Source organism: Crinia signifera, chromosome 4, assembly GCF_055691185.1.
Source record: "Crinia signifera chromosome 4, ASM5569118v1, whole genome shotgun sequence".
NCBI classification, from domain to species: domain Eukaryota; kingdom Metazoa; phylum Chordata; class Amphibia; order Anura; family Myobatrachidae; genus Crinia; species Crinia signifera.
The window spans coordinates 143,848,517-143,872,807 of NC_139220.1; the positions used below are offsets into that span (position 1 = coordinate 143,848,517).

General features: G+C 39.7%; 1 protein-coding gene across 2 annotated transcripts in view; it reads left to right on the forward strand.

Moving 5' to 3' along the window:
• The window catches only part of NELL2 (neural EGFL like 2), a 235,310-nt gene that overhangs the window by 118,732 nt on the left and 92,287 nt on the right, over positions 1–24,291 (forward strand). For both annotated transcript variants that reach the window (XM_083182657.1, XM_083182659.1), the window contains 4 exons: positions 675–766; positions 4,695–4,797; positions 8,408–8,536; positions 20,521–20,646. In XM_083182657.1, the coding sequence (XP_083038783.1) occupies positions 675–766; positions 4,695–4,797; positions 8,408–8,536; positions 20,521–20,646 (450 nt within the window). The remainder of the gene's footprint in view (positions 1–674; positions 767–4,694; positions 4,798–8,407; positions 8,537–20,520; positions 20,647–24,291) is intronic.

The window sequence follows — 24,291 nt, forward strand, 5'->3', positions numbered from 1 at the left end:
TGTATTGTTTTCATTTTAAGAACATTTTTCATGCATTGCACAATGTACATAATTCATACCACAGGATATGAGGGTTTAGGATTGTGTAATAGAACAAATGGCATAGCACTTCCCAAAGATGGCATTAAAGATCTACTAAATATACAGCAACTTCATAGCATGAACTTGGAAATACACAAACTTAGAGATGGACAGCACTATGCCCACACTGAGACATTTAATAATGTTGCCTTACTTACTATGGGGTTTTTAATCCCTTTGTTTTCTTCAAACCCCTAGTATCATTTTAATTTACTATGATTACATGTATTGCAGTTATGCTGTTGTTAGTGAGATTTAGTTGAGGACGGTAACATGGACATTTAAGTATCCAACAAACCTCTAAATAGATGCACATGTTAATAGCATATGTATGTCCATATGGTGAGTCGGAGGTGTCTCCAAATGCATGCAGTTCTGCACTTGTAGCATATGCGTCAGGCCAATTCACACCCAACCACATCATAAGTAAAAGAAGAACATTTTTTTTTGTAGAAACCTTCCTGTATTGGGTTTCATTTGAATAAAAATAACCTGTATAATCATACTTTTTTTATAAAAGATTTAAATTGTGTTCAAATTGAATAATTCTTTAAGTAATGCACTAATTGCACATATTCTTCTTTTTCTGTTAGCTGTATGTGTTTACCAAGGCCAACTCTATTTTGAAGGAGAGAATCAAGCAGTCTATTCTAGTTCTGGAGTCTGTGCACTGTTCCAATGCAAGGTACTGTGGATGCTTTCCTTTTTGTTTTGTATAATAAAGTTACCATGGCAGATGTGTACTTATATTTAGCACTCTCTCTGCTATATGGAAATGTTGTCATTTAAAATGTTCTGTTTCTGCAAATTTGCTTTTTTTAGACAAGGAAAGAAACTGAAATTTGCATTTGCAAAATGTAACTTTTTAATTTATATATAATCATATGTGCTCTTATAGGGAAGAGCTGGGAAAATGAGGTGTTTTGGCCCACTAAAAACATTTGAGAGGCAACAGTCAATGTACTGGGATGCAAGGCACAGTGCAGCCACCATCCTGGGTTATCATGGGCAGTGTATGTTTCATTTTCCACCCACTCTTTGAGGACTTTTTTCCTAAAGGAGGAGAAATATCCAGTGGTGTGCTTTAGCTACTCTCCCATATGTTAACTGAAAGTTGATTTGAAATTGTTAGCTTTGTACAAACCACCTGAGACCCCTTCACTCTGCACTAGTTTACTCCAGTAAGGTGGTGTTATTGCTGATACAGGAAGCAAATGACAATACTTTAAAGCTAATGAATATTGTCCATCATGTCTAGTGATCCTGTACACCCATGGTCCTTCTTATTTACTCTTGCTGAGAAGTATTTTGACCACGTAGATTGGAACTTTGTAAGGGGAGTGCTGGAGTTTTGGCTGAATGGTGCCTTGAGAGATTGAGGCATCATATAAAGTTCCCTTAGCATATATGAAGATCTTTGATGTTTTGTCAGTTATCCTTTTTCTAATATGACCCATCAGGGATGCCCAATTGACTTTGATCTTCACATTATGAATGATGGCATTAGTGAGGGCTAGAACATGGGGTGCCTTTTTGTCTCCATGGATTACCATTTAGCATTATTTGCAGATGACCTTTTAGCTATTGTCCCAATTCCCCTAATCAATTTCCCTGACATGAGTATGGAGTTTACAAATTTGGAGACCTCTCTACCCTTTAAATAATTAAATGATACTAAATCAGTAGCTCTCAATTTATCTGGCCCTGAGATATTGATACCCCAAATTAGTATTCACTTAAGTGGCACTCCACAACCATCAAGTATATGTTGTCTAGGGTGACCAACTCATCCCTTTAATCCGGGACACATATTATTTACACAGGTTCTGTGGCAGTTTAAAACCAGGTGAAATGGAGTCTTGAGGTGTGGAAGTTTAAAACCAGGTGAAAGCCAGCCACAGAACCTGTGTAATTAATATTTGTCCCGGATTAAAGGGATGAGTTGGTCACCCTAATGTTGTGATGCCTGTACCCTGAATCATGTCCCACTACTTATGTGAATATGCAGGAATCTTGTGTGCTGGTCTTTTCAGAATTTCTCTTGGCTCAGAAGAATAAATACAAATTAACATCCTCCCTCAACCTTTGTACTTTCTTAGATCTTACCAGTTAAGATCCCCTCCAAGTACTGGTGCTCTTTGCAGCTTCATCACTTTGTGTCCAGTATGGAGGCCTCTGTTTTAGTTGATCGTTATGTTACATTATGTGAGGTGATTTGCATATTTTGAAATCTTTGGCAACGGGGTGACAAAGTTTTTCAGTTACATAATGCCTGCTCCTCTAGTTTGGAGGTGCAGGAGACACATTTATAAAGTTTAAATAGGTGGTACAGATGTTCTGATGTCCTTATTGAATATATTGCAGTGGAACCAGTAATTTTCATTCCCACATTCATCTGACTGTGATTGAAAGGTGTCAGAGAAAGGACTTTTATATGACCATGAACAACTTTACTTTCATAAAAAAAATTATGAAGAGCCCTAACCAATAATCATAACTTTATCATGTGCACCTTTTTAAATAACAAAAAACTTTAAATATAATGCATTATAGTACTAGTATTTATATAAAGAGGTTTCTATGGTAACCATTAAATTGTCAAATTTATCAGATTCCAGCAGGGAATGTTATCTTCAGATGAGATAGCGTCTAGGTTACATTCCGCAAAAGTTTCTGGGAGAAGGATGTTCTCTGTTACGTATTTGTCCACTTTCCCAAGCTGCCTGGAGAATCTTTCATTTGGCTGCTGAAAATGTCTCCGAATCTGCTGTCAGTCACCAGTACTTGGGTAAAAAGGGTGGGACAAGGGACGCGATGATGCAGTCACTTTCAATGACCAAGTCCCCAGTGACGCAACACCCTTAATCATCACAAATATCAGGAGAGCTTTGGGCATGATAACTCAATTTGTGGTGCCCACCCATAAGAACCTTCTGCCAAAGTTGGCAAGTATGCTCCATTGCTTTGCTTTAGAGTCCTCTAGCGGACCATCTCTTTCTCCATATTCGTTGTGTATTGCAGAGGCCAGTGTACTATAATGAGTTAGTCTGTTTCATAATTAGTGCTGGGCTAGTGCGGGCAGCTGCGGGCCCTGGCGAAAAGCACCATATGCCCGCTACATGCTGAACTACCAGATTGGAGAAGTGCCTGGAATGCCCCTAGTCATTTGCCTAGGTCTCCTATGCCTAGGTCCAGCCCTGCAGCAATCCATGCACAAAACTGTATAAACTTTAGAAATATACTAAAATAGACACACAATGTAACCCCCCACCCCCCTAAAAAGGGAAAAAAATGCTGTGCCCCGTATATTTTGGATGTATGACCTTTCATCTATCTTTGTGAAGATTTTGTAGTCTAGTGGCGTAAATCAGCCCAGTATAACTCAATGCTGTTAGTGGTTATCATCTAAGTGGATGTACAGTATATTGCTGCAGTCTTTGCTTTTCCCACACAGCATCTGGTGAAGTAATTGCCATAGTAATACCTGTGTGAAAAGATTCTGTGCCTTTTGTTTCATGCTCAAATCCTGCTTTAAAAAAGCAAAAAGTGACGCACATCAGGAACAATCAGAATAATTTCTCTGCTTTAAACAAAGGTTTTTTTTCACATGAACACAAAATCTAAAACCATTCAATCATCATCTAATGCTCATGTTGAAACCACCGAGACAGGAAAGCAGCGTGCTAAAAGGCTCTAATGCAATCCCTGATTCTAGGTTTAAATCCACTAATGCAGGAAAATACAGATGGAGGAGTCATTTATTTGAAAGTACATTCATTTTACAAGCAGATGAAGTGTTTTTATAGTTTATCTACTAGCGATGGAAATCCCAGTTGGCAGACCCATATGTTCCTATGGCAGCATGCAAATGCTTTTGCATACACTATTATAAAAATGATAAATACCTTTATATAACTGCAAATTTCTTTTGAAAATGTTTTTTAATTATTGCATTCCAGCAACTGTGATTTGGTTCTAATGTCTCATTTTTTCATTCCTGGCAAAATGTATTCATTTCAAAGTTACCCCAGTACTGTTCAGCTCTACTTTATTATTAACGAAGAGAGAATGTTTTGTGCCATCCGCATCAAATGAAGTCAATTTGCAAACGTTAAAGTTAAAATGAAAATAATGTTTTGTAAATTCAGCAAATGCAGTTTTCTCTTATGTAAACCATTGTTCTGTCCATAAACCGATCCTGCCCACTTGGCAGCAAGTTGAATGTAGTAGTCACTTACTGTATGAATCATTCATCGTTATGTATGTCACATGGCAGCTGTACGGTATTTATATAATACCTGTTCATATTGTACTACATTGCCTTTATATTTGCTATGTAATATAAAGTGCTCCCGAAACGTGCAAAAAGCCTTTGACTAAATGGTAGACCAAGGCCTGTGTTCTATCTAAAGGACAAAGTTGACGCAAGTACTGTAGCTATTTTCTTTTCCAAATGTTTATTTTCATAAGTAATTTTTTTCTTGCTGAATGTATCTGCTGAATAATAATATGAAGTCTAACCAATCATATAGTACCTGCTGTATAATAGAGTCCTGTGAATATGTTGATTAATCAGTCTATAAGCTGAATAGTGTCTTTACATTACTTTGCAGAGCAACAAAATGCAGCGCATAGAGTATCCGGAATGCTCGCCCTTGACCTGTCCACAATCCCAGCAAATCACTTTGAAGCACAGCTGCTGTAAAGTTTGTAAAGGTACGTTTATACCAAACACTATGGGGTTTATGTAACATCCTGCGAGATTCTGGTGGGTCACTTTAAAGACAGAACTTGGTTAATTATATGATCTCATTTTTCAAATAATATTAATTTCAGTACCGTTCAGTTCCACCATATTCAAAACTAAGAAGGGATTTTTTTGTGCCATCTGCATCAAATTAAGTTAATTTGCATACTGATGTAGCCACGCTCATCTATCCTGTTGACCCACCATACTGGCTTCGTTCTGGATATGAGAAATGTCCCGTTATGGGGCACTCTGGTCTACTGTGCCAAAAGCATGTAATTACACTGCTTTGCAGCTGGGTGGCAATTGCTCCAGTAATGAAAACTACAGTACAGTGCCACGAATAGATATGTGATGTGCCATTGCCGTTAACTCTCTGTCTTTGCTTCCACTTTCCCTGTGTACAGTATGCAGAGCTTACTGTAGCTCCATAAGGGTGGGCTCCCTTGTGGCCGATAGTCTGATAGGCCACCACCATGTTGTACAGTAATTATGCTGCACAGACGTTCATTCAGCCCCAGAGACTCAGTGGGGAAATGTATGCTGAGCTTAGCTCAGTAAGAGTGCGCTAAACTCGGCATACAATTCCCTACCAATTCCGTGGGCCTGAATGAGCATCTATGTAGCATAATTAATGTGCAACATGGTGGCAGGCCAAGGCCACGAGGGAGCCCAATACCACCCAGCAGCATCTACATTAAATACACTTTTTTTTTGTAAAATATTTTTGCGTACATTGTGAAAAACCCTGATCGTAACCTGAGCACCATCGGTATTTACCAGCCTCCTAATTACATATGGCTTCCGGGTTCCTGCATCACGAGTGAATGATATGACAGGCTTGCCATACAGTATCCCTAAAAGCCTAGCGGTTAAGCCCACAGCCAAGCCATGCACAGTGTCTGGGGTATATATATATATATTATATTTGTACATTAAAATGTGTCTAGACTTTATTTAAGCTTCCACTTTACTTGTGTACTTAATTAGGGGTGTGAAAAAAACACCTGGCCAGTTTCTCACAGAGTGCGTTCTACTGTATGCATGTGGAGTCTGCTCCATACTGTAGCTGTGCTCCTGCTCCCAGACTTTAAACTCTATGCTTTGCGACTCTCAGCCCACATTGGTTGCTACACCGCTAGTTGACTTTGCACTGCAATGTACAGTAGCAAGACGCAAACAGGCAGATCAGAAAGTGGTCACGAAACCTCATTTCGGTGAAAGAGAAGCTAACAAAAGACGTTGCCCAGTGAGCGGCTTTTGTCCAGCACATGGGTCAGTTCCCCCCATCATCGATCATCTCAATCCCGACACTCACTGCAAACAAGCTCTGCACCTGCCCCTCCATCAGCCTCTGTGGCTTCATTGTACAGTATATATAGGGACAGTTAAGGCCAGTCAGACTTAATTAGAGTTGCTTTGTTTGGGTTAGTTATCATCGGCAATAATTTAATGAAAGTACATGCACAAAATTAGAGCAGATTTGTAATAAAGAATCCATTTATAAATCGTTTCTAACTTAAAGTTGCACAATATGCTTTGATTGGTCAAAATAGCTCATATATTGTATATGTAATTTGTTCCGCCGTTAATTGCATGTTCAGCACAACGGGATGTAAATTAGTAGCACATTCATCTTTTACTCATTAAAATGATATGTAGCATTGCTATATACTCTATGGAGGTTATTCTAATCTGTTCGCACCACCATGCGCATTCATACAAGGGGACGTGAAACACTGGGGCTCACCTGACAGCATTTCTCTATTATCTACAGTATCTACAGTATTTAGGTTAAAACAACTTTACCTTATACTTTACAACATTAAACCAAATTAATCTACAGTATATCTATCTTAATAAAGCTCAGTGGCAACAAAAAGGCTGTGTATGATATTATCGTATTGAGATGATAAATCACCTGCAGTCACGATCCCCGGCACCACTGTTCTGCCGACTGGATATGCCATTCAGAGGCCAGCGATGGTCGGCAATCTGACAAGGATCGGGGAAATTAAGCATGTTAAAAAGTCCTGATTCCGCAATCCACTCTGGGATCAAGGGAACAGTATCTTTCATTTAGTCTGGATGCTTCTGCTTTCAGGTTTGGATAAAGTGTTAGTGCAAGCCTTTCAAAGGACCTAACCTCCACTCTGTCTATTTATAGATGAAAGTGGCAGTTATACATGAGCTGCAGTAGATTGTATACAGTGTTAAGGTGCCCATACACAGTGCGATAGCAACATGCAATGCATGCTCCCACTAATGGTAGACAGTGACTAGGTCGACACCTGAAAATGGACGACATACGATAGATCGACATTGTGTTGACCAGAAGGTCAACACAGGCTTAAGGTAGACATTGACCTAGTCAACACTCAAAAGGTCGACACAAGGTTTTCACGGGTTTTTGGTGTCTGTGTCAACAAATGTCAACATGGACACCATGCTTTGGGCACGGTACATTGCTGCATTTTGCACAATTATATTGCCACTTTTTGCCCACTTGGATAGAAAAGTATGAACCAAGTCAACCTTTTGAGAGTTAACCATCTCATGTCGACCCTATGCTTGGGTTGACCTTCTGTCAATGCCTACCTATGGTATGTTGACCATTTCCAGGTGTCAATCTAGTCACTGTCGACCATAAGTGGTCGACCTAGTGACTGTCAACTCAGGACCGCATATCACCTCTGGTTGCTTCCCCCTGATTGAAATAATAGCTTATTCATTGATTACATACAGTACATAAACTATTTTAGGTGACTTAAAGGCAGGTAACAATGTGACAAAGCAATGAGGAAGGTAGGTCAGATGCTTGGTTGCAAAGGGAGAGGTATCAGCAATAGAAAGAACTACTGTAAAATTGGTCAATATAGGTCATTGGTACAGCCTCCTCCTCTGTGTCCAGTTCTGGAGGCCATATTTCCAGAAGGATATTAATAAATTTGAGATGGTATAAAAAAGGACAACTAAAATTTTACATGGTCTACATCACAAAACTTAAACGTAAAGACTAAACAACCTCAATATGTATAGTTTGGGCAGAGAAGGCAAAGGGGGGACATGATGGAAACTTTCAAATATATCAAGAGTTGTAACAAGGTACACGAGGGAAACATTCTTCAAATGAAGAGAAGTATTAGAATACGAGGACATGCACTGAACTGGAGAAAGAGCTGAGGATAAATGACCTCACAGAAAGTATAGTGGACAAGTGGAAAAGCCTCCCATCAGAGGTGGTAGAGGCTAAGACAGCAGAGCAAATTAAACATGCTTGGGACAGATATAAGGACATCCTTACAAATAAATAAGGAACAAGTAGAGATTTGAGGTAACCACATGGTAAAAAATGGGCAGGCCAATTAGGCCAAATGGTTCTTACCTGCTATGTTTTTATGTTACTTTACAGCTATGCAAATGTGATGGGCAAACATAATGCACATGTAAGTTCAGTATTGGCAAATGTAGTTTGTTGTTTCTTTTTTGTATTATTGTAGAGGATTATTATAATAAGAGCACCAATGTGTGTAATTTATGTTTACAATATGTAGAAAATAAACTTGTTTTATCATTTAGGATATGACTTTTGTTCAGAAGGGCATTCTTGCATGGAATACTCGGTCTGCAAAAACCTAGATGACAAAGCTGTCTGCATCTGTCGTGATGGTTTCCGGGCTCTTAGAGAAGACAATGCATACTGTGAAGGTCAGTTACTGCATATACGTAAAATATTGTTCTCCTTTATTTATTTGGCACCACATTGGTTCTGCTGGGCTGTACAGAGGGCAAACAACAAGACAGTACATGGTATAACTATACAGGAAACCGATGCGGCTACAATGCTCAATACAACTGATAGGTTGGACAGGGGAAGCGAAGTGTGTCAGGATGGGGTATTCATTCTAAGCTGATACCTAAAAGAGGTTGGAAGATTGAGTAGAGCCAAGAGACAGAGAGCCCAAGATGAAATGCAGGTGTAGTTGGTGTGCAAGAGTTAAAGGTAAGAACAGGAGGTAAGAGGGCACTGCAGCTGCTCATTTGAGCTTGCAATATAGAGAGAGGGGCAGACAAATGATTGACATACTGTATGGTGGTGACTTATCTGGCCTTACACCTACAGATTTACTGTACGATCTGGCTGGTTGGAACAAAAACCTGGCAATGGATGAGAGCAAATGACAGTTGACCATTTGCTTTGAAACACTGGAAAACGTACAAACTATCATTCCGCTATTACCAGATTTTTGTTCCAACCAACCAGATCTGACAATAAATCTTCAGGTGTATGGCCAGCTTTAGAGTAAGGGGTTTATGAGGGTAACAATGGTAGAATTGGAGGGTGAAAAAGCAGAGGTATTGTGTATACAGAGTGAAATGGTAAAGCGGAGGAATGGTATGATTTTAAGAAAAGGTGGGTTATCAATGACTGTTTGGAACTACACAGACGAGGAGATAGCACAATAAGCCAGTAAGAATAGTTTATACTCTACACATGTAGATCCTTAGATAAATCAGTGGTGTAATACAGGCTGACAAGATGTAATGTATCATCTCAATAGGCTAATATCATACACAGCCTTTGTGTTGCCACTGAGCATAATTAAGATAGATATACAGTAGATTAATTTGGTTTAACGTTGTACAGTATAAGGTAAAGTAGTTTTAACCTAAATAGTGATATAGATAATGCTGTCAGGTGAGCCTGAACTCGTGTTCCACGTCCCCTTGCCTTGCTCACCATGCTTCTGGCCAGGTAGCACACACTGCTACTGATGCACTTGGCACCCATAACCTTTCCCATTCAGAGTTGCGTGGAGGGTATGATGTATGAAAAGTCCAAAATATTAAAGAAAAAAGCATCAGGGGAAATGCACGTCAACCTTTTTATGTGTTGTTCTTTCCCATGTTGACCTACAGATGGAGCCTTTTTCAACTAGCCTTCTCTGGTGAGCCATGTCTTATTATCATCTATTGTTCTCAGCTGCAATACAATACATAGAACAATACAGCAGGGGATTAAGTCAGACAGCTCTGGCTCACTTAATCCTATTGAAGGGATAGATGAGGATCGCTCTATCTGTATTGCTTGTGTCGACCATTTCTCCACGTGGACTATATGTTGTTGAACTATTGATTGTTGACCTAGACATTGTCTGTCAGCCAACCAGATACCAGATGATTTAATTGAACCAATTTTGCGACTTTAGAAGTTTCAATACATCCCACCATAAATTGATGGAACTATTCCAGACCATCATGTTCAGGTTGTCAGAGGCCATAGAAACATAGAATTTAACAGCATAAGAGAACCATTTGGCCCAACTAGTCTTCCCCAATCAGACATGAGGATTATTGTATTCATTTTATACCCATTCAGAATTTGTAAAAAAACATTCTTTATCCTGTATTAGTTGTATTTCTGATGGAAAGCTTGCCAGACATCCATTATTTTATAAATGTAATATCCTATTAAATGGCTTGCACTGAGAAATTATAGGACAGGTGGTGGAAGTCATAGTCTGACAGGTGGAAATTAAACGGGATTTACAGAGTAATTAATGATTACTGTGCTGCTCTGCTAGTAGGGGGAAGGTGCTGGTGACTAAACACTTTTTGGTGGCTGAAAATCTATAAGCAATAAAAAAAAAATCACAGTTCTAGTACTCAAAACCCCATCTGGCATTTGCTGGAGAGTGTACCGATGATGTTACTAAATATTGTACTGTAATGCTAGCTTCCTGTTTAGTTTGATTGATAGGTCTCTCACAGCTGAATGATGAGCCTGACATTTATAATATCATCTCTGCTTGTACTCTAAAACTGTATTCCAATATTATTTGAAAACAAGTATATGAGATTAAATGTAATGAAACATGACTTGACAGCCGGTCTTTAAGATGATTCACAACTTATTCAATTTCTGTACAATTTAACGGAGATAACTAAAGAAAAAGTTAGCATTAATGCGGTGAAATAAAATGACTGTATTATACAGTACTTGGCACATTGTGTGACCTGCAGAGCGATTAGATCCAGTGGTAGAAAATGCCTTTATCTGCATCTCCAGCTGTGATCACCACAGTTTCTCCACTTGCACACAACTTAGTCCTGCGAGCTGTAATTTATGTTTCATTATAAGGAACGCTGTTATTAGTGAGAGACACATTATATGCTCTACGGTTATTATACAGAGCTTGTTTGGGCAGGGGATGCCTGCAAGAAGAGGAGGAGGAGTTATATGTGACCTAAAGCATAATCCTCGGATCCATTATTTCCAGGGGCTGTATCTGAAACTGACCAGACAATGCTGCCCATATGTGCTGTTACAAGCTCAGCTAAATAAGCATGTCCATAAAAGGCTTGTCAAATATGCAGACAGAGCAAGCAGCCCGTCATGAAGTGGGATTCAATAAAGGGGATTCCTAGGCTTGCGTTAGATGTAGAGACAAGTGTGACTGAGTGTGAGCCTACTGTAGTTCCCCTCCCTCATGCAGCTGAAGGTAACAAGGTGCTACAGACATATTGGCATGAGGGGCTGCCTTTAATGCTCTTACAGATATAAAAACAAGAGGGGGCTCTGGGAAGAATATTAAGGCATTGGGGGAAACTGGGCAGAAATAAGGGGGAGTTATGGGCTCTGAGTCATATTAGTTGCTATTTATTAAAGTGGATTGAAAGTGCGGTTTTGGTAGGGTTACCAACTCATCCCTTTAATCCGGGACACATATTAATTACACAGGTTCTGTGGCAGTTTAAAACCAGGTGAAATGGAGTCTTGAGTTGTGTCAGTTTAAAACCAAGTGAAAGCCAGCCACAGAACCTGTGTAATTAATATGTGTCCCGGATTAAAGGGATGAGTTGGTCACCCTAGGTTTTAGTTACTACCCTGTTCCTGAATCTGGCCCTCTAAAATTAAATTTTCTTTCATGTGGCCCCATGGAAGATTCAAGTTTAACATGGTTGTAGTATACTGTGTACTGCTGCTACTATACTGCTAAGTTTAGCTTATCCAATGTGCACTAAGGTTGCTGGGATGGACTTTTGAGCATGCTGACCTTGGCATTTCTATGTCTGTAGTAAAAATTGGGGATACTGATCTGATTTCACCTTTCCGTACACTTTTTAATGTGTCTCTTCATTTGAATTCATACAGTACTGTAGGAGCATCAGTTCTGAACTGACAGTATACAGGTGAAACTTGAAACATTTGAATATTGTGAAAAGTTCATTGATTTAAGTAATTCAACTTAAAAGATGAAACTAATATATTATATAGACTCAGTACATGCAAATTGACATATTTCAAGCCTTTATTTGTTATCATTTTGATGATTACGGCTTACAGTGTATGAAAACCACAAATTCAAAATCTCAGAAAATTAGAATATTACATGAAATCAATAAAAAAATAATTGAATTACAGAAATGTCAGCCCTTCTGAAAAGTATAATCATGCGTATGTCCTCAGTACTTGGTTTGGGCCCATTTTGCATGAAATACTGCCTTAATGCGGCATGGCATGGATGCTATCAGCCTGTGGCTGAGGTGTTATGGAAGACCAGGATGCTTCAATTGCGTCCTTCAGCTCTTCTGTATTGTTCGGTCTCATGCCTCTCATCTTTCTCTTGGCAATGCCCCACAGATTTTCTATGGGGTTCAGGTCAGACAAGCTTGCTGGCCAATCCAGCACAGTAACCCCACAGTCATTGAACCAGGATTTGGTACTTTTGGCAGTGTGGGCAGGTGCCAAGTCCTGCTGGAAAATGAAGTCAGCCTCTCCATAAGAATTGTCTGCTGAAGGAAGCATGAAGTGTTCTAACAATCTGTCCTGACAATCCTCCCCAGGCTGTGGTCATCCCTGCTGCTTGTGCACCGTTGTTGTTTTTTTCCACACTTTTACCTTCCACTAAATTCTCTATTAATGTGCTTTGATACAGCACTTTGAGAACATCCAACTTCTTTTGCATTTCCTTTTGAGGCCTTCCCTCCTTGTGGAGGGTGTCAATGATGGTTTTCTGCACAACTGTCAGGTCAGCAGTCTTCCCCAGGATTGTAAATTCTACTGAACCAGACTGAGAGACCATGTAAAGGCTCAGGAACTCTTCTGCAGGTGTTTTGAATTAATTATCTCGCATTGTATCTGTCCCTGGCATAACAGAAGCAGTCTGGGACAGACACACCCTTTGCCATGTAAATGATTGCCGCTTTAAAAAATGGGAAATTTCTCACAATCTCTTACTTTCTGATTCTCACACTTTGCCCTATATGTGTGACTATTGTTGTATATGCCTGCCATGGTTCTTTCCATATTTTTCTTAATATAACTGTATTCTACTGTATGCTTTCAAGAACTCCAGCATGTCTGCATAAATTGTAGTTGAAATGTGAATATCACTTCAATTCTCCTTTTTACAACACTTCTAATCATACACCTGACTATGAATCTAATTACCCAAGAACTGTTTCCATATGTACTGAAAATGGACTGAATAGAAATATCTTATTCTTCATGGATATTACGCTACGTGCTGTGACAGAATCTAACCAGGGTAGATAAATACTAATTGTTAGTTAAATGCTGCTCTCCTTTTTATTTCATCTTTTAGATTTCTTGCTTTAATTAGAAATATATTCAGTCCTGAAATGATGCAAGTACTAGACACCAGGAACAGTTGCATTAATAGTGTGAACTTAAGCCTATGTAACAATAGAGAAATATGACTCCGTTGATCATACATTTTAAATTGTTCTGGGGAAAAAAGACTTCCATGGCAACTGCCTAGAAGTTGGATAATGATGGGAACAGGGAACATTCAGAGTGAAGCATGACATATTTTCTTTCCTGTTACAGTGGAAAATGAGTGAGGATTGCATTGTCTGTCAGCTTATTATTTTGTAGTTCCAGAATCTTTATGAAAACTATAATAAAATGAACACTCTGATAGCGGAGACATGCCGTGGGAGTCATTATTTTGAGTTTTGGCTGTAAATCTATATATATATTAAAGACTAACATAAAGGTGTAATATAAGCTGTTTCTTGAAAAGGTGCAGAATAATAGATACTATGGGTGAAATGTAATAGGGTGAGAGAAACGGAAAGTGAGAGATTTGGCAAGAATTTTCCAGTTTTTTTAAAAGCGGTAATCATTTACACTGGAAAAACAGATTGATTTTGCTGTGTAAATGATTGCCGTTTTTTTTTTTTTTTTTACCAAATCTCTTACCCTATTACATTTCACCCCATATTAGTAAAATGTGTTAATGTGTTAACTAAGATATACATTATATGTGTGTGTGTGTGTGTGTGTGTGTGTGTGTGTGTGTGTGTGTGTGTGTGTGTGTGTGTGTGTGTGTGTGTGTGTGTGTGTGTGTGTGTGTGTGTGTAGTTAAGAATTTGAAAGTATAGGGATTTTGATCAAAGCATTTTAAACAGCCTTGTCTTCATGGGACCCAACTCTGTAAGTTCCTTCATTATAAAATATGCCCAATACACCCCTAGGTCAATTTAGGGGGTGGAGCTGAATGGTCTTGTCATTAGGCCCTACCCCCAACATAGGGAAACACCTGCAATTTACCAGTCCGTGGTGAGCTAAATCAGTGGTTCTCAACCTTAGTCCGCAAGTACCCCCAACAGTTCATGTTTTCCAGGTCAGTCAGTAGGTGCACAGGTGGACTCATTATTCACTGATACATTTTAAAAGATTAAAAGGTGGAGCTAATTACTTCACTTGTAATTCTATGTGTAGACCTGGAAGTCTGGGGGTCCCTGAGGACCGAGGTTGAGAACCACTGATCTAGATTATATAATTTAAAGATGAAAGATGCTTCATACATTCTCTCCAGCCAAATTGATGATTACTAACAAATAACTGTTACCAGGCAACAGGGCTTTCAGATCCATACTAATTTGCATACTATGCACATGCATATTCTCTATCCAGAGTAAAGAGTTCTATGCTTCATCATGCTCACCAGGGCCCTTATTCTGATCGGTGCGGTAATATCCGCATGCGTTCGTGCCGCCGATGTTTTGTGTCTGCGCATGTGCAGAGGCGTCTCTGCGCATGTGCGAGCGGGGCGTACGGCCAAATCCCGCATGAAATGTGAACACTCCGAACAGGGGGTGGAGAGGGGCGTGAAGGGCTATTTGGGCTCATTACTATATGCGTACGCCCCGCGTTTCATGGGCGTTCCCATGAAAACGCTGGGCGTACGTATGGTAATGCAGCCGTGACGCACGTGTAGGGGGCGGACATGTGACATCGCCGGATGTCAGCTGCCCACCCAGATCCCTGCTTTTGAACGGAAAAATGTCCGTGTGGTCTGAGGTTGCGGGAGCTGGTGGACCACTCGGTCCTGCATTCGATGGTCTGCGACCATCGAATGATGGGGGAGGTTCCCTGAGATGGAGGAGGCGTATTCCGTGAAAAATACACATGCGGTCCGTTCGGCCAGCTTCTTACCGCGTACGGACGGAGTTGGCGATCCGTATGGAAGGCGGGGTTTCGCACGCACGGTCCTGGCCGCATATTCGGATCCGGCCGCACCGATCAGAATAAGGGCCCAGGAAACTATATGAAAATTATGTAAACCATCTAAACTAAAAAAATTTCGTGCACAGTTCATTTTCTTCTAGCATGAATAAGAAGTAACCTTGTAAAACTAGTTTTAAAAAACCCAGCTAGCGTGCATTAAAAAAAACATGTAACACGTTAAGTGGTGACAAGCTGTGTAGGTCAAACATAAGCAGCCAGTGTAAATTTAGTTATATATCTGGATATCGCTGCTTGATGTTTAGATGACATGGAAATAGGTAAAGACACCCAGCTGCTATAAATGCATACTAATAGCTATGCTTTCGATATTTAAGGGGCATAAACGCATTCAAGCCTTGACATCAAGAAAAAAAAAATCCCTTATTTAGGAAAGACTTTAAAAGAAATAGGAAATGGTTGCTTTTAAAATGTTGTTGCTAGATACATTTCAGTGATGTATTGAAAGCAAGATCTGAGGACTAATATAATAAACAGCTTTTGTGATGTCACTCAGCTTATATATATATATATATATATATATATTTATTTATATATTTGATTTGTTTGCACACTTCTTATCAAATCAAAGTCATGTCATTATAAAGTATGAGGATGTCTAAGTTGAACACTTTTTTTTTACACTTCTGCTAAGTGTCCCGTGTGCCATCTTTTTATATGTGATTATATATATATATATATATATATATATATCTCTATCTATCTATCTATCTATCTATCTATATATATATATATATATATATATATATATATATATATATATATATATATATATATATAGATAGATATAGATATATAGATATATTGGATAATTGATTATTCTGTATTTCGGAATATTTTTATATTTCAATGAGGTATCTTGCCTTTATGTTGTACAAACACATGAAATGCACACAATAATATAGTATTTGTGCACGAAACAAGGTTTCCAAACATGAAACTAATGCCTGGTGCACATAAGAACGATGCAGGTCGTGAGCAAATCGTAAGACGATCGTATGATGGACTGTTGGAGCACACGATCTGCTCACAACCTGCACATGATCTGAATCCGATCTCAACCTGTACCCAGCAGAATGTTTTTTTTCCAGATCCTACCTGCTGCAGGTAGGATCTATGAAATTAACAAATGACCCGCGGGGCTGCGCATCGGATCGGAATCAGATCTGAAATGGCCCAAAACATGGCCAATTAACATATAATTGGTCGAGATTGTATCTAAATTGGGTGTTTTGAGGCCAAATCTTTGTGATGTGTTGCCTACATAAGTTTGTGTACAATCTCAGACACTGAATTTGAATCCTAAGTGGTCATTTTTTTGCACAGATTTAGTGCCAATTACATATCATATCCCAAGTAGTGCCAGTTACAGATGTCCCCAGTAGTGCCAGTTACATATCATGTCCCCAGTAGTGATGCGGAGAGGGTCATTCATAATACAACAGAACCGATTTATGCGGACCCTCAGTGTTCATAAAACATTGTATTTGCTAAACTTTTGCAAGTCCATACAAATGAACAGGAAATTCACTGAATGTTCACTTTCTGTAATACCAATCTTATTAGGTGACTGAAAAAAGTATATATTTACTTCTGCATATTGCACCAATAAAAAAATCTAATATTTTCTTTATTCTATAAAAATGAGCCTTTATAAAAACACAGTTCATATATCGGAATCCACAGTTCACTTTTAGATTAGCCGCATCCACAATTTTTTTCACAGCTAGGATATGTCCTCATAATAAACAATTTAAAAACTATCCCACAAATTATTTGGAATCGCTCCCAAAATGTTAAACCTAGCCCTTTCACAATTGGAGAAGGAAAAAGTCTTGCCACTATGGTCTCTCACTTTTTTATATTTTTTGTGGGTTTTTTCAATGCCAGGAGACTTCTCTATCCCTGCAAGCATATGTATACATATTTTTTCTTTGACATTATCACTTGAGAATTGATTTTGTTTTTCCCTCAGTTTTTCAGCTCTCTGGTCTTTCTTGCTCCCCTGCATCTTGGTCTGATCATATGGCAGTGTCTATCTCCATCCCTGTTTGTACCCAGACCTCTCAGACATCTCCCGACAATAGTTTTGTTAACTCACAAAGCCACAATCCACAGTCATTTTATTGCTGTAGCAGGAGTGCAAGACTACTTAAGGGTGAGCTCATCAATCTAAGGATTGTGGCTTTGTGAGTCACCAACACTATTGTCGGGAGATCTCTGTGGGATGAGACTCCTCCAGGGTGTCACCCACTTACTGTCACCAACTGTTTTGCTCTGTAATACTTTACCTCACTTTTTTTCTCTCCCTGTCACACACTGCCGTGTTGCATATTGTGAACTTGGGTTGGGGCAGAGGAGATGGGCCCAAATAATATTTCTGCACATAAGGATGCCCAAAGTAAGCTGACATATGATATAACATGTATTAGATGCTGAGTCCAAGAATTCTATCAGAAACTCTTAGGACAACCCATTCAATGTATCTAGCTCTTCTATAGGGCATAAAATAAATGAATTTATTTAATCTTGTACTCTGCTTTTTCTCTGATTCGCATAGTGCTGCTCTTAGCAAAACAATATATTGAGAAGAAGCTGATGCTTTCATCAAATCTCTTAAGAATACTTCTTCTCCGGGTCCCAATGGGCAAACAGCTATTTTATTTTTAAATTGAAAAGTTTTAGTCCAATTCCTATGAGGCCTTTTCAATGCTATTCTTGCTGACACTCCCTTTGCAAGCCCCAGGCCTGAAAATGTAGTATTTCCAAATCTCCCTCTTAAATTCTGTACTCAAACTGTTACAACAATTACCCTAAGTAGGTGGGAGTTATTCCAGGTCACAGTAATCTGACTCTGTGTATACTCACTGATGGTGGCCTTGATGCAGATAAGGTGTTTGAGAAGGTCTCTTCACATCTAAGGTTTATAAACTACTTCACTAATGTATGTGTTCTCAGTATGCTTCTTAATGGGGTGTTAAGTATTTATTGTACTCCATTGGCCTGTAGTCTCATCGATGGTTTGGTGTTGCAACCTTTCTCAATTCAAAATTGAATCAGACAGGGATGTCCCTTGTCACCTTACATATTTGCACTTATGATTATGCTTTGGCCACTAAAACCAACAGCAACTTTGATATCTGTGGAGTTTAGCTGGGTGTCTCTGGGTACAAACCTTCTCACCTCACCTCCTGATCTTATTAAAAATTTGCTACAATATGGGTGAGCATTCCAATTTTAAAGTTTTGGACCTGTACTTCTCTGGCTCTCTTTCTCTCAAATCATTGTTATTGCAAAACTTTAAATGTAACTGGAAACAGATCAGCCTTAAGTATCTCAGAGTGTTCCTCACTAAGCGATACTCCCAACTGTATTAGGCAAATAGGGCTCTTCATCACCACGGTCTTATTTTATCTCATTGACTGGTAGAGCTAATGCCCTTCACATGAATATTCTCCTAACACTCTTTTATGTGTTTCAAGTGCTTTCAGTTCACATATCCTGTATGGCCTTCCTTGATGTACATTAAAAACTTATGTGAAGATACCTAGGATAAATATATCAAAAAGGGTGGGGGGTTCGGGTGTCCAAGGGGTGCCTGGTACTTGAAAAGTTCTCTCTCTATGTTGGGTTCAACTCAAATATGACCTGCTACATGTAGTTTTGTTTCTTCTATATTATTGATCCCACACTCTCAGTGCCACCCCTCTATTCAAGATCTTTCAACTATTCCTTTTCCTACAGCCATTCGGGATTGCACTACAAAAGTCTCCTCTCTGTTGTCTTATCCCTCCATCCATTGTGGAACAACCCAAGCTTTTCTCTCCTGGCTATGAACATATGTATTCTACCTTTTGGATTAGTTTTGTCCATTTTTCTATCTGATATTACCCCATTGCACACATTTTACTCTTTCTCTGATATTCAAGATCAGCTCCTTCTCCCTTCCCAAAAATATTATCAGTTATTACAATTAGGCAGTTTTATACCTTTACATACCTTTAATATTTGGTGCCGCCTTGTGTACAACATTGGAATCTTGATCTGGTTATATACTGTAGATGCAGATAAGAACCACTTGGTCAATCTAGTCATTTTCTTACTGTATTAGCCTCTACCACCTCTGGTAGGAGGCTAGTCCACTTGTCCACTACCATTTTATTTAGATATATTTAGAAGTTTCTATCATGTTCTGCATTTTTTATTTCTCTGCTCCAAACTGCACCTATTAAGATATTTGGGTATTTTGGATAAATTTTTAAAGCCAAAGTTTAACATACTCACTCTCCCTTCCCCATTTACCTCCCCCCCCCTTTTTTTTACAGGCAAGCACATCATTGTTATTCTATTGTACCACAAGCGCTCCCTTTCTTTATATATAAATCAAATCCATTACAAAGGAGCTGCTGAAACCTAGCGCGGTTATATATATTTTTTCAACATGTGCAATTTTAGTTGTAACATTAAGAATACATGTCCTGGAAAGGAGACCAAAATTAACTCAGACAGTATATTTTAAAGTTGGCTGAGTGCCCATGATCTTGTAAATGAAAAATAAAATGTGCCACTTGGTGTTGGATTACTTTTTCTTTCAATAAATGAAATAATAAAAAAAAAAACTCTATTTTCTAAGTTGTCTTTGTCTTACATGAAACATTGTCAAAGTGGATTCTTAACATCAATTATCTAGAATAAAACCAAAACCTGGTTCATAACAAACACTGGGCCAGATGTACAGCTGTTTTCATTGTTGCTGGCAAATCGCCAGTTCCCGCGCCAGCGATTGTGGACACACAAGCGTCTCACATGCTTACCGCACCAGGAGCTTCCAAGATTGGCTCCATCTGAATTAAGCTTCATAAAGTGATAAAATGAAGAGTGAAAAAACAGCCAGCCAATAAGCTCCTATCTGCCATGTCACAGGCTGTGTTTAAAAAAAGGATAGGTAGGAGCTGATTGGCTGGCTGTTTATCACTCTCCACTTTATCATTTTTGAAGCTTGATACATCTGGCCTATTGCCATGTAACCAAAGTTGTTTTGTGTTGAAAGAACCATATTCTAGATGTTAAGTTTATGGATGAAAGGAATAGCTGTAAGCTTAATGCTATGTTTTACTGTCTATCAAATTACCAGATATTGATGAGTGTGCCGAAGGTCGCCATTACTGCCGGGAGAACACACTGTGTGTGAATACACCAGGATCTTTCATGTGCATTTGCCAAACGGGCTACATCAAAATTGACGACTATTCCTGCACAGGTACAGACAGATCGCATTTCATATTAGTTACAATTACTTGTGAGTCTGTTTTTGTTAATTAATAACATGCTTTTTAAGGTTTCTTAAATTATGTATTGATGATTGATCATATTATAAGTGAAGTTTGTTAATCATTTCTGGACCGTAGTTGGCTTTCTAAATGTGATTACTCAATTAGATGCTTTTACGTATTTTATTTTTAAACTAAAATGCCATATTAAAAACACACAAACCACACATTTGCAAAAGGTTGTTATTGTATATACTATGGCTGTGCTATGATATATATATATAGGTGTCTTTTATAGGGGTTAATCCTGTTGTATGTGCAGGGTGCTATGTGCCTCCAAACTCGCACCCTTTTCAGGCAGAAAAAAGCCAGACTTAACACAAAAATGTCCAGAACCCTATGGTGCAGAGAGCACTTTTGAATGACTCTGGATCGATGCAAAGTGATGAAGACTCGAACTCATGAGATCATTGACAATAGGAAATACCCAATAAAATCAAAGTGTTGTCACTTTGTAATAGCTACATGCATTTTTGGACAGTTTGGGAATGTAGAAAAATACTGACTTGCTGGTTCGGGCATTTATCATTAAAGTAATGTGCAAGCAAGCTGCAAACTAATTATTTTTTGTATTTGTAGAGCTTTCATTTTAAAATGGAATGGGATCATTGGGTAGACAAGCATTAGGTCGACATGCAGGAAGGTCAACATGGGTTAGGTTGGCAGGGTCATAAGGCCAACATGGGGAAGGTCCACAGGGTCATAAGGTCGATATGGGGTTTTTAACTTTTTTTACCTGAATGTCAACATGGACACTGAAACGTAGCACCGCCATGCTTGGCACACTTTTTTATTCTCCCACCACACCCTATTTTTGTTTATTTATTTCAGTTACTTATATAGCGTACAGATATTCTGCAGCACTTTACAGATAATATTTGAACATTCACATCAGTCCCTGCCCCAGTGGAGCTTACAGTCTATATTTCCTACCACATGTACACACACACACAGACATTCAAGGGTTCATTTGTTGGCAGCCAATTAACCTACCAGTATATTTTTGGAATGTGGGAGGAAACCGGAGTACCCGGAGGAAACCCACGCAAGAATGGGGAGAATATACAAACTCCACACAGTTAGGGCCATGGTGACCTCAGTACTGTGAGGCAGTAATGCTAACCATTGCCCCAGTGGATGCTAGGGCATGAAATACCGCCTGTCAGCACATAGTTCAAAATACAGTTAAAAACCCCATGTCAACCTTATGATCCTGTCCACTTTCCCCATGTCTACCTTATGACCCTGTAGACCTAACCCATGTCGACCTTCAGTAAAGTCGACCTTAATGCATGTCAACCTAGTGGTGTCGATCTAATGCTTGTAGACCTAATGCTTGGTGACCCAGTGACCGTATCCCTTTAAAATATGTATAATTACCTAAAATGTAGAACATTTTAATCATAACTTCTGGTACTCTTAAAATCATTACACATGTCTTAATGCTTTTTGTTTTACACCGAAACCTCATCACAGAGCCACAGCACAATCACACCACAACTGTAAAGCACTCACAAAGGCACTACTTACAATGACTATAGTGAGGCAGCAAATCCCTGCCCCACTGACAGCAAAATCCCTGCCCCACTGACAGCAGCACATGCCTGCTTCACTGACAGTAGCATGTCCCTCCTTCACTTACAGCAGCACATACCTGCCTCACCAACAGTAGCGTATCCCTGCCTCCCACATACCCTACTCCCAGGATGGAACTGCCACGGACAATGGAAGTCAGTTGCCACCAGGGTCCAGCCTGAAAAGGGCAACTGCTCCATTGTCCCCCACCTGTTTCTGCTGATCTCAGTACCAGATGCCCCCTCCAGCCACCGCGCCAAAAATAAATGATGCTTTGTATGCTGCCTAGTCAGAGCCCAGTTAGGAGGGCTAAAGGCACACAGACACAAGAGATACAGGGAGTTTTGCTACTGACTGCAACTCTGCATCCAGTGGTGTCGCTAAAAGGAGGGCTGCAGAAGTATATTCCTCATTGCTGGCCCCCCTTCCAGTGGTACATGCCTGACCCTCACCCCCCCCCCCTTCTATGCCCCCCACACACACTGTCCCTCACTCCTCTATCTGCTTGACCCTCTCACCCGTTTCTCTTTTTCGCCATTATCCCCCCATCTCATATGCCTCAATCAACCCAACCCCCCTCTCTCTCTCTACCAAACCCCCCCCGTCCCACGCCTCTCTCTCTCCCTCCCTCTCTATATCTCTTACGCCCTCCCTCTTACCCCATCTCTCTATCCCTGACACTATCTTGCTCTCTTTCCATTTCTCCCTATCTCCGACCCCTCTCTTTCCCCATCTTTCTCAACCCCCTCTATCCCTGACATCCCCTCTCTCTCCCCTGTTTACGGGGTTTAAACAGCGAGGATGGCCGGTTTTCGGCGATGAAAACAAGTCATCCTCGCCATTAAAACCCCCTCTCTGTCCGCATTGAATACACCCCTTAGTGTCAGGGGAATATATTTGTTGGTGTGATGGCTGAAACCAGAGGCTCATGCTGACTTTAACATCCTGAGATCTCAAAAATGTTAGAACATTGGTTCAGCAAGACCTGTATGGACATGATTTATTACTCTGTTTGCCACAATACATAATATACATTTGTACATAAAACAGAGTCTGAGTAAGAGGATGGTTTCCCTAATGAATATCTCCCAGCATCTAAGGTGTGAAGTGTGCAGAAGAAGTGTGTCTAACAAGGCAATAGTTCAAGACCTAGTTGGAAACCCTGTACCTGCAAATCATGCCCCTCTTTCCATTTGGAATCATTTTCACATCCTCCTTTCCACTTTTCAAGCTGCTGGCTATGCTTCCAGTTCCTCTCGAAGATGAACAGATGTCTCATGCATGTTCACCACCAGATCTGCTAAGAAGTGCAGAAGGAGACAGGCCTCCCAACCTCCCCCACACTGTGGGACATGGAAAAGTGGAACTGTCCCTTCAAATTTAGGGGATTGGAATGTATGCCTAAATTAAATAATATTATACCCATTACCCACTTTACATAGTTTCTGATTGTTGCTCCTCTGAAACATTACAGCTGAGCCCTGCATTTATATAGTGGGTCATAAGATAAGACACTTGATTGCTATTGTACCTTTTATATTGAATCATGTTCATCTTACCCACCTGCTTTGTGGTTAGGCACTGAGTATATGTGTGTGTGTGTCATGTGCCGGTGGTGGCTTACCCATTCAGAGAGTTAGCACTCAATACTCATGTTACCATACTATATTCAGTTCTCCAAGTTATCCAGCCCACCTGGTAAATTCTCCAGTTCCAGGACTATCTTCAGTTCTCCAAGTTATCTGGTCTAGTCTCTCTGGTAATTCTTAATTTCCAGTATAATTACCAGTTCGGCAGTTTTACAGACATCCGGTCCAGTCCACCTGGTGATCCTCTGGAATTCTTTCAAATTTCTTCTCTAGGACCCTTGCTAACATAGGGAACCCAGGCAGGCAGATGCTTCCAAACTCTATCGCTAGTCTCCACAGTTCATAAGTAAATAGTACATCAGGTCCACACTTTTCCAACCACCTATCACACAGTCCTACAGACTTCATCAG